This window comes from Chiloscyllium plagiosum, chromosome 7 (genome assembly GCF_004010195.1).
Source record: "Chiloscyllium plagiosum isolate BGI_BamShark_2017 chromosome 7, ASM401019v2, whole genome shotgun sequence".
Classification (NCBI taxonomy): domain Eukaryota; kingdom Metazoa; phylum Chordata; class Chondrichthyes; order Orectolobiformes; family Hemiscylliidae; genus Chiloscyllium; species Chiloscyllium plagiosum.
This window is the reverse complement of record NC_057716.1, coordinates 5,789,469-5,805,297: the sequence shown is the minus strand read 5'-3', so window position 1 is coordinate 5,805,297 and position 15,829 is coordinate 5,789,469. Positions and strand designations below refer to the sequence as shown.

The window sequence follows — 15,829 nt, the reverse complement described above, 5'->3', positions numbered from 1 at the left end:
ACCCTCTTGGTTAAGAAACTCCTTGTCAATTCAGTCCTAAATCTGTTCTCGTAATTTTGAGGCTATGCCTTCTTGTCCTAGTTTCACCTGCCAGTCTGTCTTATCTATTCCCTTCATAATTTCTTGTATTTCTATAAGATCCTCCTCATTCTCTAAATTCCAATAAATATAATCCAAGTCTACTCAGTCTCTCCTCATAAGCCAACTTTCTCAACTCCAGAATCAATCTAGTGAACCTCCTCTGCACCCCCTCTAGTGCAAGAACATCCTTTCTCAAGTAAGGAGACCAAGATTGCACACAATATTCCAGGTGTGGCCTCACCAGCATGTTGTACAGCTGCAACATAACTTCCCTGCTTTTAAACTCAACCCCTTTAGCAATGAAGGGCAAAATTCCATTTGCCTTCCTAATTACGTGTTGTACCTACAGACGAATTTTCTGTGATTCATGCACAAGGACACCTAAGTCTTTCTGCATAGCAGCATGCTGTAACTTTTTACCATTCACAGAACGAAGAAAATTTACAGCCCAGGAATAGGCCCTTTGACCCCTCCAAGCCTGAGCCGATCCAAATGTACTGTCTAAACCTGTTGGTCAATTCCTAAGCATTTGTATCCCTCTGCTCCCCACTTACTCATGCATCTGTTCAGATGCATCTTAAATGAATCTACCGTGCCTGCCTCTACCGCCTCTGCTGGCAACGCGTTCCAAACGCCCACCACCCATTGTGTGAAGTACTTACCGTGTGTATCCCCCTTAAACGTTCCACCTCTCACCTTGCAAGCGTGACCTCTCGTTAGTGAATCCGTCACCCTGGGAAAAAGCTTGTCTCTATCCACCCTGTCTTTTCAGGTCCCCCCTCAATCTCCTTTTTTCTAGTTAAAATAAACCTAACCTACTCAACCTCTCTTCATAGCTAGCACCTTCCATACCAGGCAACATCCTTGTAAACCTTCTCTGCATCCTCTCCAAAGCGTCCACATCCTTTTGGTAATGTGGCGCCCAGAACTGTACAAAGTATTCTAAATGCGGCCGAACCAACATCTTGTGCAATTTTAACATGACTTGCCAGCTCTTATACTCAATACCCCGGCTAATGAAGGCAAGCATATCAAGTAATAGTCCTTTTCACTGTTGCTCCTATCAAAAATGGATGACTTCACATTTATTAACATTGTACTCCATCTGCCAGACCTTTGCTCACTCACTTCAAGTATCTATATTATTCTTTAAAGTTTCACAATCCACTACACATTTTGCTTTGCCACTCGTCTTAGTGTCATCTGCAAACTTTGACACAGTACATTATTTGTACCCTTGACTCCATATATGTTCAAATTGTTGAAAAGTTACAGTCATAAGTAGAATGTAGAAGCTTGAGTTTGTCGATATGTTACCGTTGAAGACTTAGGAATTTAACTTGAATCTTTTTGTTTTTCTCTCTGCCCTCATCGCCTCAAACATTTTAGGAGAGGCGTCCTCGGAGTAAACTCCCTAAAGCTTTGAGAGGTCTCATGGGAGAAGCTAATATTAGGTTTGCACGAGGAGATAGAGAAGAAGCAGTGATGATGTGTATGGAAATCATTAGACAAGGTACAAGCGTTATTGGTTTATATGCTGTTTGAAGGTCAGACCATCATCTGCAAAATTATCGATCTCCAAACTCGGTGAAGTCACTTTGAAAAATATACTCGGGTATTAATTCAGAATTTCTTTTTATATTCATTCATGGTAATTTCCACATTTAATAGTTTTCTGAAATCTCAGAAATGTGCCATCTGTATGTTCTGATGTCCTAGTGCAACACAGGCTATAAAAGAATTGCAGTTCCCTGTCAGTGAGAAAGTGAACTCGCATTTAATTTTTGATCGAAGGAGCAATGAATGTTGGAAAGACGGAGCTGCTTCTGTTCAATCTCAGATTCTGGTTCTTCAAGACTTCATTTCCTCTAACACAGGTTCCCTCCTCCAGTTCTTGCTGCTCCTCTGACAGCAGAATCTTATAGCGACATGACTTATGTGGGTTACATTGGGAAATGTGTCAGAATTGCATGAGACATCATTGGGAGCAACCCTTCAAGAAACTTGGTGAAACTGACAGTTAAGTGAAGAACTATAAAATTTAGCCCAGAATTCATGACTGGATTCCTTATCACGAAAGAAAAATTTAGGCTTTTTTGTCTTTGGTCATACATTTTCAGATTTTTTTGTCTTCAGCCATTCTAATCCCTAGTTTTAGGTTTCCCAGCCAGGGGAAACCTTATTGTCATTCTCTGTCCCGTCAGTCCCATTCAGAATCTTGCATGTTTGAATGAGATCACCAATTATTTCTCTCTGCTTCAGAGAATGTAGATTCAATTTACTCAGTCTTTCATTCTAAGACACCTCTTTCATCCTATGAACAACTCCTTGTCAAGTTTTGCAGCATCACCTTTGAGGTAAGCTTATCCTTTCTTTTAGATGTGGAGACAAAAACTGCACAACTGCACTTACATGAAAGGTCTGTATAATTACAGCAATACTTGCTTTTTCTTAAAAGCTGGAGATCAGAAATAAAAACAGAACATGCTGGAGAAGCCCAGCAGGCATGGCAGCTTCTGTGGAGAGAAAAACACAATTAATATTGATTGATTGATTTATTATTGTCACGTACTAAGATGTTGTTTTTGCGTGCTATACAGATTGTACTATACAAAGTGCATCAGGGTAGCAGAACAGAATGCAGAATACAGTGTTACATCTGCACAGAAGATGCAGAGTGAGACGTCAGAATTAACATTTGAGAAGTCCATTCAAAACTCAGTGAGCTGAGTTTCTCCAGCACTATACTTTTTATTTATTTCTTGCTGTTACTGTTCATAAATCTCTCTTTACTATGAGGGTAATTGGTTTTGCACGACCCAGAGTTTTCACAATCTTGCTGACATATTTGATACCAGAGTGAACTTCTCACCACATCTGCCTTAACTCTAAGCCTGTTCACTTTAACCTGCATAATACAACCAACTTTTCTCCTCATTCATCATGTCTACTGCAAAAACCTTTGTTCATGCCTTTATTAATATTAGACCAGACTATTCTAATGCAGACCTGACCAACTTATTATTTACTAAACTATATGAGCAAGAGCTGATCCAGAACACTTCAGCCTGTAACCTATCTCAGCCAACTCCCATTCATCCATCAGTCCTATGCTTCTTATCTATGTTACATATACTGGTTATTTTATTATGGTCTTTCAAATATCAATATGATTACATTTTCTGTCATTTAAAGAGTAGGAATGTAATATGTTTTGTGATATTGTGAACAGTTTACTGCAATAAGGCACTTAGCACAGACAGTGAAGTAACTTAATGTATTGTTCAAAACATTCTCACTTTTGACACACTGTGCATAACTTTTTCCTTTGTCTAGCTCCTCTTGCCTATGAGCCCTTTTCCACTCTTGCAATGATTTATGAAGATCAAGGAGATATGGAAAAATCACTGCAGTTTGGACTAATTGCAGCTCATCTGAATCCAAGTGACCCAGAGGAGTGGGTAAAATTGGCTGAAATGTCCCTTGAACAAGACAATATCAAACAAGCTATTTTCTGTTATTCAAAAGGTACGGTAAATTTATCCCTGATTTAGAAATTCTAACTTGAGTGCATGTTACAACCGATGTATTTGGTTTTAGTGCCAAATTTATGTCCGAATCGTACCAGGCAATCCATAAAGTAAGGCACGGCTTCAGTGCAGCTACTCCACAAGCTGCTAGGCAACGAAGGCATTGTGACGTGGGTAGAGTTAGGAATATTGCAGTAACAGATTAGAGCAAACCTTTGTGGCTGTACCACTTGCAGTTGTGAGTAGTGGGGAACAACTGGGCAACTATTTTTTTTTTAGATTAGATTACTTACAGTGTGGAAACAGGCCCTTCGGCCCAACAAGTCCACGCCGACCCGCCGAAGCGCAACCCACCCATACCCTTACATTTACCCCTTTAACCTAACACTACGGGCAATTTAGCATGGCCAATTCACCTGACCTGCACATCTTTGGACTGTGGGAGGAAACCGGAGCACCCGGAGGAAACCCACGCAGACACGGGGAGAATGTGCAAACTCCACACAGTCAGTCGCCTGAGTCGGGAATTGAACCCGGGTCTCTGGCGCTGTGAGGCAGCAGTGCTAACCACTGTGCCACCGTGGGCGGCACGGTGGCACAGTGGGTGGGCGGCACGGTGGCACAGTGGGTGGGCGGCACGGTGGCACAGTGGTTAGCACTGCTGCCTCGCAGCGCCAGAGATCCGGGTTCATATCCCGCCTCAGGCGACTGACTGTGTGGAGTTTGCACGTTCTCCCCGTGTCTGCGTGGGTTTCCTCCGGGTGCTCCGGTTTCCTCCCACAGTCACAAAGATGTGCAGGTCAGGTGAATTGGCCATACTAAAATTGCCCGTAGTGTTAGGTAAGGGGTAAATGTAGGGGTATGGGTGGGTTTCGCTTCGGCGGGTCAGTGTGGACTTGTTGGGCCAAAGGGCCTGTTTCCACACTGTAATCTAATCTAATCTATTTTGTGGAGGTAGGACAGAAATCACTAGACTCTGTGCTGCTTTGGGCCCCCTCAGGTCCTGGGCTGAGCACAGCAACCCCTCTCACCAAAGTAAAAAAGAGACCTTAGGGCTCTAGTTAGAGGGCTATGAATTATCCCCTCTCCCAGTCCATGGATATGGCTTTGGGAAGGAATATGCTCATTTTCAATCACATAAAGCTCAACAAGTGACTGTAGGAGATGACATTGATGTATTCGAATGTTTCTTCAGTTAAAAGTGCCAAGTAGATAATTTTGTACAACCTCCTGAGGTCCCCATTTGTCACAGCTAGTAGAACAAAGTACAGTCTATTATTGCAGTTAAAAATGGTCAAGAGTTTTACAGTTTCACTGTCGCTGACTGTGTACATTACCTAAATTTTCAGCATTTGAGCTAGCACTTTTTCTTTAATATTCCAAGACTAGTTGTAAAAATACAATCATTTTGGATATTCAAAAATATAAGTTTTTTAAAAAAATATTAATGCGCTGAAATAGAATCATAGAGTCATACAACATGGAAACAAACCCTTCAATCCAACTTGTCTGTGCTGACCAGACATTACAATCTGACCTAGTCCCAATTGCCAGCATTTGGCCCATATTCCTCTAAACCCTTCCTATTCATATACCCATTCAGATGCCTTTTAAATGTTGTAATTGTACCAGCCTCCACCACTTCCTCTGCTAGCTCCCTTCATTCACCCTCTGTGTGAAAAAAGTACCGCACAGGTATTTTCTAAATTTTTTTCCCCTCTCACCTTAAACCTATGTCCTCTAGTTTTGGACTCACCCATCCCAGGAGAAGAAACTTGGCTAGTTACTCTATCCATGCCCCTCATGATTTTAGAAACCTCTAAAAGGTCACCCCTCAGTCTCCTATGCTCTAGGGAAAAAAAGCCCCAGTCTATTCTGACTCTCCCTATAGCTCAAACACTCCAATTCTGGCAACATCATTGTAAATCTTTTCTCAAGTTTAACAATGTCCTTCTTATAGAAGGGCAACCAGAATTTACACAACATTCCGAAAGTGGCCTCGCCAATGTCCTGTACAACAGCATCGTGACATCCCAACTCCTATACTCAGTGTTGTGACCAATGAAAACAAGTGTATCAAACATGTACTTCACTCTGTCTACCTGCAACTCCACTTTCAAGGAATTATGCACCTGCATCCTTAGGTCTATTTGTTCAGCATTATTCCCAGGTCCTACCTTTAAATATTTAAGTCCTTCCCTGGTTTGCCTTACCAAAATGCAACACCTCACATTAAATTCCATCTGCCACTCCTTGGCCCATTTGATCAAGGTCCCTCTGTACTCTGAGATAATCATCTTCACTGTCCACCAAACTACCTATTTTGGTGTCAACTGCTAACTTACCAACCACACCTTCTATATTCACATCCAAATAATTTATATAAATGACAAAAAAGCAGTGGACCCAGCATCGATCCTTTGGCACACCACTGGTCACAGGCCTCCAGTCTGAAAAACATCCCTCCACCAACACCCTCCATCTTCTATCTTCAAGACAATTCTGTACCCATTGGCTTGCTCCCCATGGATCCCATGTGTTCCAACCTTACTAACCAGTTTTGCTAATTGTTTGCATATGTTGGTAGAGGGGTACTGGGCTGATAACTGGCAGATGGAATCCAACCTGGAAAAGTGTGAAGTGATTCATTTTGGAAGATAGAAATTGAATGCAGAATACTGGGTTAAAGGCAGGATTCTTGGCAGTGTGGAGGAATGGAGGGATCTTGGGGTCCATGTCCATAGATCCCTCTAAGTTGCCACCTTAGTTTGATAGGGTTGTTAAGAAGGTGTGTGGTGTGTTGGCTTTCATTAGCAGGGGAATTGAGTTTAAGAGCCATGAAGTTATGCTGCAGCTCTAGAGAGCCCTGGTTAGACCACACTTGGAATATTGTGTTTAGTTCTGGTTGCCTCATTATAGGAAGAATGTGGAAGCTTTAGAGAGTGTGCAGAGGAGATTTACCGGGATTCTGCCTGGACTGGTGGGCATGTCCTATGAAGGAAGGTTGAGGGAGCTAAGGCTTTTCTCATTGGCGCAAAGAAGAGTGAGAGGTATAGATAGAGTGAATAATCATAGACTTTTTCCCTAGGACAGAAATGGCTCTCCCAAGGGGGCATAATTTTAAGGTGATTGGAGGAAGGTTTAGGGGAGATGTCACAAATCAGTTCTTTACACTGAGAGTGGTGGGTGCATGGAATGCACTAGCAGTGGAGGTAGTAGAGTCAGATACATTAGGGACATTTAAGCGACTCTTGGATAGGCACATGGATGATAGTAAAATGAAGGATACATAGGTTAGTTTGATCTTAGAGTAGGATAAAAGGTCGGCACAACATCAAGGGCCGAAGGGCCTGTACTGTGCTGGGTAAAAACAATGACTGCAGATGCTGGAAACCAGAGTTCAGATCAGAGTGGTGCTGGAAAAGCACAGCAGTTCAGGCAGCATTCGAGGAGCAGTAAAATCGACGTTTCGAGCAAAAGCCCTTCATCAAGAATACAGGCAGAGAGTCTGAAGGGTGGAAAGATGTGCTATACTATTCTATGTTCTATGTTCTAATCAGTCTACCATGTGCAACCTTGTCAAACGCTTTGACGTATATATAGACAATGTATACTGCTCTGCCTTCATCAATCTCAACTGTCACCTCTTAAAGAAATTCAATCCAATTAGTAAGACATGATTTCCCATGTACAAAGCCATGCTGACTATCTTCAAGCAGACCTTGCCTTTCTATGTGAATCCTGTCCCTCTGAATGCCTCCAACAACTTGCCCATCAGTGGCAGAAGGCTCACTGGTCTGTAGTTCCCTGGCTTTTCCTTATCGCCTTTCTTTAAAAAATGGCACCATACTAGCTAACCTCCAGTCTTCTGGCACCTTACCGATGGGTATTGATGATATATCTCAGCAAGGGGCCCAGCATTCTCATTCTTAGCTTCCCTCAAAGTTCAGGAAAACACCTGATCAGGTCCCTTGCATTTATCTACCTTTATGTGTTTTAAGATTTCTTGCACTTCTTAAGACTTTCTGTAATATGGACACTTTTCAAGATATCACTATTTATTTCTCCAAGTTCGCTAGCTTTCATGACACTCCCTACAGTAAATACTGATGTGAAATACTCATTTAGTATCTCTCCTATCTCCTGTGATTCCACACATAAATGGCCATGTTGATGTTAAGGGGCTCTATGATATCCCTAGATACTCTTTCGTTCTTAATGTATTTATAGAATGCCTTTGGATTCGCCTTAACTGTATTTGCCAAAGCTATCTCATGTCCTTTTTTTTGTCCTCATGATTCCTCTCTTATACCCCTACTGCCCTTATACATTTCTAGGGAATTCACTCGATCCCAGTTGTCTATACATGATAAATGCCTCCTTTTGCTTGGCCAGAGTCTCAATTTCTCTAGTCATCCAGCATTCCCTACACGTACTAGGCTTGCCCACCACACTAACTGGAACCTACTATCTGATCTCGCATAATAGGCGGCACAGTGGCTTAGTGGTTGGCACTGCTGCCTGACAGCGCCAGGAGTGGAGTTTGTATATACTGTCAGTGTCTGCGTGGGTTTCCTCTGGGTGCTCCAGTTTCCTCCCACAATCCAAAGATGTGCAAGTTAGGTGAGTTGGCCATGCTAAATTGCCCATAGTGTTCAGGGATGTGTAGGCGAGGTGCATTAGTCAGAAGAAATGGACAGTAATAGGTGTCGGGGAATGGGTCTGGGTGGGATACTATTCAGAGGGTCAGTGTGGACTTGTTCAGCCACATGGCCTGTTTCCACACTGTTGGAATTCTAATTATCTCCGTTTTAAAGGCCTACCACTTCTCAACTGTCCCTTTATCTGTGAAAAGCCTCCCTGAATCAACTTCTGAAAATTCCTGTCTAATGCCATCAAAACTGGCTTTACTCCAATTTTTGATCAGTTCTATCCTTTTCCTTAGCTATTTTAAAACTAATAGAATTATGATCACTTGCACCAAAGTGCTCCCTCACTGACACATTAGTCACTTGCCCTGCCTTATTTCCCAACAGAAGGTCAAGTATTGCTCCTGGTCTCATAGGTACATCTGCATTTTGAATAACAACATTTTCTTGTATACCCTTAACAAATTCTTCCCCATCCAAGCCCTTAGCCCTATGACAGTCCTCGTCTATGTTTGCAAAGTTAAAATATCCTACTATTATAACCCTATTTTCTTACAGATATCTAAGATCTCTTGACGAATTTGCTTCTCAATTTCCTGCTGACTATTGGGGGGTCTGAAATACAATTCCAACAAAGTGGTCATCCCTTTCTTAAGTTCCACACATATAACTTCACTGGATCTCCAAGGAATATCCTCCCTAAGTATAGCTGTAATGTTCTCCCTAACCGAAAACAGTACTCCCCCTTCCTCTCTTGCCTTCCTTTCTATCCCAGAATCATCTATACCCCAGAACATTGAGCTGCCAGTCCTGTCCATTCCTGAGCCACATTTATGTAATAGCTGTGATATCTCACTCCCATTTTCCCAACCATGCCTTAAGTTCATCTGCGTTTCCTGTCTGGCCTCTTGCACTGACGTCAATGTAGTTTAATTTATTAGTCTTACCTTGTTCTCTGCTGAGCTTTCGTTTACCTTGACTACTTGATTTGCTCCCCTTATCAACTGTACCAGCTTCAGCCTTTTCTCTTTTCCCACATTGCTTTGTTCCAGCCAACACATGTGCACGCATAAACACGTACACATATGCACATGCGCGTGCGTGTACACACACACACACACACCCCTCCAGGTTTAAAGGTTCCCGAATAAAACTAGCTGATCTCCTCTTCCAATTTAGATTGAACATGCCCTTATACAGGTCATTTTTACCCCGAAGAGATCCCAATGGTCCACAAATGTGAACCCTTGCCCCTTTGCACCAGCTCCTCAGCCACGCATTCATTTCCTCTGTCCACCTTTTCCTACTCTCACGAGCATGTGCACTGGTAGTAGTCCAGATATTACAACTCTTGAGAACCTACTTTTTAAGTTTCCTGTGTCTCTCGACAGCACCTCATCCCTTTCTTTACGTATGTCTTTGGTACCAATATGCACAATTGCCTCCTGCAGGTCACTCTCTCCTTTCAGAATATTCTGCACTGTGTCTGACCCTGGCACCAGAGAGGCAATACACCATCCTAACATCTCACTGATGAGCACAGAAACATCTGTCTGTGCCCCAGACTATAGAGTCCCCTATTACAATTGCTCGCTTGGAACCTGACACACTCCACATTCCAGCAGAACCAATCACAGTACCAGAATCCTGACTGTCAGTGCTGTACACCCCTCAGAGTCCATCAACCCCTACAATATACAAAATAGCATACCTGTTTGAGATGGTGATAACACAAGAGGCTCCTTCACTACCTGGCTACCTCTCCTACCATTCCAATCGGTTAACCTGACTGTATCTTTGTTGTATCCACCTTCCTGAAACTGGTATCCATCACACCCCATTGCTCTTGTAAGCTCCTATTGCCACTAACTGCTGCTCCAAATGATCCATGTGAGATTTGCAACTAAACACACTTCTTGCAGACATTGTTTCCAGGAACATTCAAATTCTCCCTGATCTCCCACATCTGACAGGAAGAGTACAGCACCCTACTAAAAACAATTTCTGCCTGTGTAACACCCAGAAATTACCTAAAAACAAATACACACACTTTTTGCTTAAAATGCAGCGTTAGTACAGTCTTACTGCTCTGGGATAACAATTTTTAATAGTAAAAGTCAATCACGAGATAGATTTTAGTATACCTTAAATACCCTAATCTTACTCACCATTAACAATTTAAAAATGAAGATTTAGAAGTTTTATAAGTCTTAAAAATCAAATACTTAGCTTATCAGGCTCAAAAACCAAAGGTTGTCCTCTTCTGTAGTTTCAGGCAGTGATTTTTTTTTCTAAATCAATGTAACCTCTGCAGAGCTGAGATCTACCATGTCAGTGACGAAACCTTACTGCTTGTTTGTTGTTTTAGTGAAAGCCCATCTCCAGAGCCCTTGTGCAATTTCTCAGACTGACAGCTGTGAAACTACACTTGTTGTCCAAGTTACTTTTGGGTGCTGGCTTTCACCCTAGCTTTCAATATCAATCAAATGTCAATCAAACTTCAGATCCTCTGTCTTCTGAAGTATTTGGCTTTATTAAATGTAGAAAATCCTGGCAGAATTATTGCTGCACTGTGTTTGACCTTTACTGTAATTCTACAAACCTATCCTTTTGAAACTGGAGTTGCTTGAAAATTAGCAATTCTTTTTTTCTGTTGCATGATAGAATGGTTAAGTTATACAACAGTAATTTGAAGGGTGAGACAGCCATAAGCTGTAGGAGCATAAGTAGACCATTCAGCCATAAAAGCAATGCAGTTAATTTCTGCTGGAATTGACTAAAAGTATTTGTAGTATGTTCATTTGTCTGTGCAACTCTTTAAACTTGTGGAAAAATTATTGGACAACTTCAGTGGGAAAAATACATGGAATAAAATTGAGCTAAAAACTTATCACACAATTCCTAATTATTTATAATTCACAATTTGAAGGTTGCGTGGACACGAGGAGTGTACTTGTAATATGTAACTTTGAAGTGTAAAAATGATTTATTATACACAAAGCTGATTTGTTTTTAAAATGTAGCCATAAAATATGACACAACAAACGTACGGTACCTGTGGGAGCGTTGCAGTCTCTATGAACAATTGGGTGAACACAAACTAGCTATGGATGGATATAGGCGCATCCTGAACATTCTGCCACCTACTGACGGGGAGCATTTTATGCAGTTGGCCAGAGATATGGCAAAGTAAGTTTTCACAGACCAACAGCTTTTCTTTTTTTTTATTAAAAAGCACACTGCTCTACCTGACTAAATAATTTATACTTTGATTAATAAATTTTCAAACATTATATCAGCTGATTTGCTTTATTCTGTTCATGGGATGTGGTGTCGCTGGTTGGGCCAGCATTTATTTCCCATCCCTGATTGTCCAGGAGAAGATGGTGGTGAGTGTTTTCTCCATTTTATGCATTCACTAAAACTACATGAGAATGTGAAAAAGTAAATGTATTTGTGACAGTGCAAAATTCACTTTTAGATTTTTGCTTTCAATACATTTAAAAAAATCACTTAAAAGATCCTTATGAAAAACAATACCAGCATTTGTTTGTACACAGCACAATTTCTTTATGCTTTAATGGAATGTGAGTGTTATGTCACCATTTGTTACCTATCTGTAATTGGGTGAATTAAGTGGCTTGCTAGGGCATTTCAGTGGGCATTAACGTGTCAGTGACATTGTGAGTCTGGCATTGCATTCCTAATCTAAGTGTAGGTGCTGTCTAGGTAGCAGCATTCACTTAATTCCTTTCTACATAATGATTGAACTGCACATAATTAACAATCACAATGAAGTTATGTAACTGTGATCTATTGGTAACATATCTTTAGTAAGGTTACTGCCACTTGTTGAACAAGAATATACAAATTTGTGTATTAAATTATGTATTAGAACATGTTTTGTATATTCTGATTAAAATATATTTTTGTGTTCAGCAACACAAAGTCCATTTGCTTATGAATTACACACTTACAAATTTTCTCCATACAATATTGTATACAGAAGTAAATTGTAGAGATAGCATCATAGAGGAGCATGTTTTTCTAGATAGCAATATCCCTTAATTTTATTTAAGAAAATATGCTATTAAGCTTTTCATCTTAAATCAGTGTCAAAATGTAATTTTTTGATTTCCCATTTTGTGCTGCTTTGCTGTATTAATGTACAAGAAAATCATCTAGTTTGAGTACCTCCCTTGTGGAGTGGGGATGCAGGGAGATGTGTATTGTTTTGTATAACACTTGTTTGCAGCATATCAATGACGGTCAGAAAGGAGAACTTAGAGATCCTGATGTACCCATAATATTGCACCTTTGTTCTTCTGATTTATGACTCTCCCTCTTTTATTCTGTCTCTTTGCACCCTCAGATCCTACTCAGGAGCTCTGTCTCCCTGCATCCTCCTGTAGCGTCTTTTTTTTACCCCGCAATATCTGACTTCCTGGCCTGTTTAACATTGATCCACATATCTCTTCCCCTCACTTGCTGTTATTACATTCCATAATTTCTTCCTACTGCTTATTTGCTTCATGGTGTTGATTCTCTTACTGGCCCTTCAATCATTATCCTCTCATCATTCTTCTATTTCCTGCATGATGTTGATCTCATATCCTCTTTTGTTAAATACGTACATTCTTTTCCTGTCAACTGCTTCCCTATTGCCTTGTGACTAAAGCTGCAGTTACCCTCCACTGACTGGACACACACCTATTAGGTTTCACACTCTGCTTAGAGTCTGGCCTCTGGTATGTCTGTCACCTTACGTCTGTGGTCAGCAAAGATTTGGCAAGAATTCTGAGGGATAAGATTTATGACTATTTGGCAAAGCACAGTGTGATTAAAGGCAGTCAGCATGGATTTGTGAGGGGTAGGTCATGTCTCACAAATCTTACTGAGTTCTTTGAGGAGGTGATAAGACAGGTCGACGAAGGTCAAGCAGTGGATGTGGTGTATGTGGACTTCAGCAAGGCATTTGATAAGGTTTCCCATGGTAGGCTCATTCATAAAGTCAGGAAGTATGGGATGCAGGGCGATTTGGCTGTCTGGATTCAGAATTGGCTGGCTGACAGAAGGCAGAGTGGTTGTAGATGGAAAGTATTCTGCCTGAAGGTCAGTGTTGAGTGGGGTCCCGCAGGGCTCTGTTCTTGGGCCTCAGCTCTTTGTAGTTTTTATAAATGACTTGGATGAGGAGGTTGAGGGGTGGGTTAGTAAATTTGCAGATGACACAAAGGTTGGAGGTACTGTCAATAGTATAGAGGGCTACTGCAGGCTGCAACGTGACATAGACAGGATGCAGAGCTGGGCTGAGAAATGGCAGATGGAGTTCAACCTGGATAAATGTGAAGTGGTGCATTTTGGAAGATCGAACTCAACTGCTGAATATAGGATTTAAGACAGGATTCTTGGCAGTGTGGAGGAACAGAGGGATCTGGATGTGCAACTACATAGATTCCTCAAAGTTGCCACCCAAGTGGATAGGGTTGTTAAGAAAGCATATGGTGTTTTGGCTTTCATTAACAGGGGGATCGAGCTTAAGAGCCACAAGGTTTTGCTACAGCTCTACAAGTCCCTGGTGAGACTACACTTGGAATATTGTGTCCAGTTCTGGTTGCCCTTCTATAGGAAAGATACAGAGGCTTTGGAGAGGGTGCAAAGAAGGTTTACCAGGATACTGCCTGGACTGGAGGGCTTGCCTTATGAAGAAAGGTTGAATAAGCTTGGACTTTTCTCTCTGGAGAGGAGGAGGAAGAGAGGAGACCTCATCGAGGTATACAAGATAATGAGTCGGATAGATAGAGTCAATAGCCAGGGCAGGATTGACTGGTACGAGGAGTCATAGTTTGAAGATATTAGGAGGAAGGTATAAAGGACACATCAGAGGTAGGTTCTTTACGCAGAGAGTTGTGAATGCATGGAATGCGTTGCCAGCTGTGGTGGTGGAAGCAGTCATTGGGTCGTTTAAGCGACTGCTGGACATGCACATGGATAGCAGTGAGTTGAGGGGTGTGTAGGTTAAGTTATTGTATTTTACATTAGGATTAAATTTCAGCACAACATCGTGGGCCAAAAGGCCTGTTCTGTGCTGTAGTTTTCTATGTTCTATGTGCCTCCTAATCTAAATCTAGCTTTCCTCTATTAGGCTGGGAAGTAGCAAGTTAGAGAAAAGATTTCTAGCAATAACATTTACTTAATCTTATCAAAACTTTGCAGCTTAGGGCTGAGAATGCATTTCATTGTGATTTAAATGATTTTGAGTTTTGACCTGACCAGAATCTCTTTCTACATCTTTCTTTCTGGAGTTGAAGGAAATGTTTGACTGCAATCCTATAGGAGCTAGTTTTATGATTTATCAATAAAACTATAAAATGTAACCCTTTTCAGAAGCTATTATGAAACCAATGATATTACGTCAGCAATTGGTGTGATGGAAGAGGCTCTCAGCAAACATCAGAACCTGGTTTCTGCTGAGGATGTTAACATGGCAGCTGAATTGTATCTGTCCAGCAAGCAATATGATAAAACTTTGGAGGTAAGGCATGTATGAACAAAAAAAAGTGATGAAAATCTTTTTCCATCTATTGTACCCCAGAGCAATAGCTCTACTGAGTCAGACACCCAGATAACCAGAACATGGCGATATTTGATTCATCATTCACGTGTATTAGAATATAACTTTTAGTTTTAGCAATTAAAATTTTAACTGGAGAAAATGCACCTCTGAAGTGAAAGCAATTAAAACAAACTTGGAGTCTATTACACTGAAAAGGCTGAGACCATGTTGACTTAAGAGAAAAACTGCGAGAAAAGTAAGATCAAAAAACAGCAGATGTGTTTATTTCATTAAACAAGTTGATGTATGACGTCAGCAATGCTTGCAGCAAGGGCAGTCCAGAGAAATAGTTTTGTTTTGGGGTTAAAGTTAAATTAGTATAAAAGTATTCTGTTAACCATGTAGCGTTGTAAAATCAATTTCTTCTATCAAGAGTAAAGAAGGCATTTTAAAATGACAGATACTTAATCTAAATGTCTGTTCAAGGACATTCCAGTGTGTGCTGTGTCATCGTGAATGTGGGTTGAACTCGGAGAGGTTCCCTGACTTCAAGTTGTCTGGATTGTTGCTAAGAGAGCTAATTGCAGATTGGACCTATTGTGTGCAATTTGCAGCTCACCAAGTGAAGACAGCCGAAGTATGGAATGCAGAGAGAAACTTCACGTCATCATTTGTCACATGGAGTGGGGAGGATTTAATCTTAGTTTTGATTTCATGAGGGGAAAAAAAAACTAGAAGATTGCCTTTTTTGAAACTAGTGGAAAAATCTGTGGATGTTTCTGCAGAGTCTTGTGGCAAATGAAAGCACTTAGCAGATTAGCTTGCAAGTGATGAGAAGGCAACCATAATAAGGGTTTGAGGCATTCATTAAAGAAGTGGCAAATGAAAGTTTTACCTCTGAGAATAGCTCATGTTGATGAAATTAAAGTTGCTTCCAGAGGGCTACAGGGTACATTTTCTTTTAGATTAGATTACTTACAGTGTGGAAACAGGCCCTTCGGCCCAACAAGTCCACA

General features: G+C 41.1%; 1 protein-coding gene across 3 annotated transcripts in view; it reads left to right on the top strand.

Annotated features, from left to right (window-relative positions):
• Nucleotides 1-15,829, top strand: part of gtf3c3 (general transcription factor IIIC, polypeptide 3) — a 54,313-nt gene that overhangs the window by 11,451 nt on the left and 27,033 nt on the right. For all 3 annotated transcript variants that reach the window (XM_043692905.1, XM_043692907.1, XM_043692906.1), the window contains exons 4-7: nt 1,471-1,594; nt 3,418-3,609; nt 11,284-11,449; nt 14,645-14,792. In XM_043692905.1, the coding sequence (XP_043548840.1) occupies nt 1,471-1,594; nt 3,418-3,609; nt 11,284-11,449; nt 14,645-14,792 (630 nt within the window). The remainder of the gene's footprint in view (nt 1-1,470; nt 1,595-3,417; nt 3,610-11,283; nt 11,450-14,644; nt 14,793-15,829) is intronic.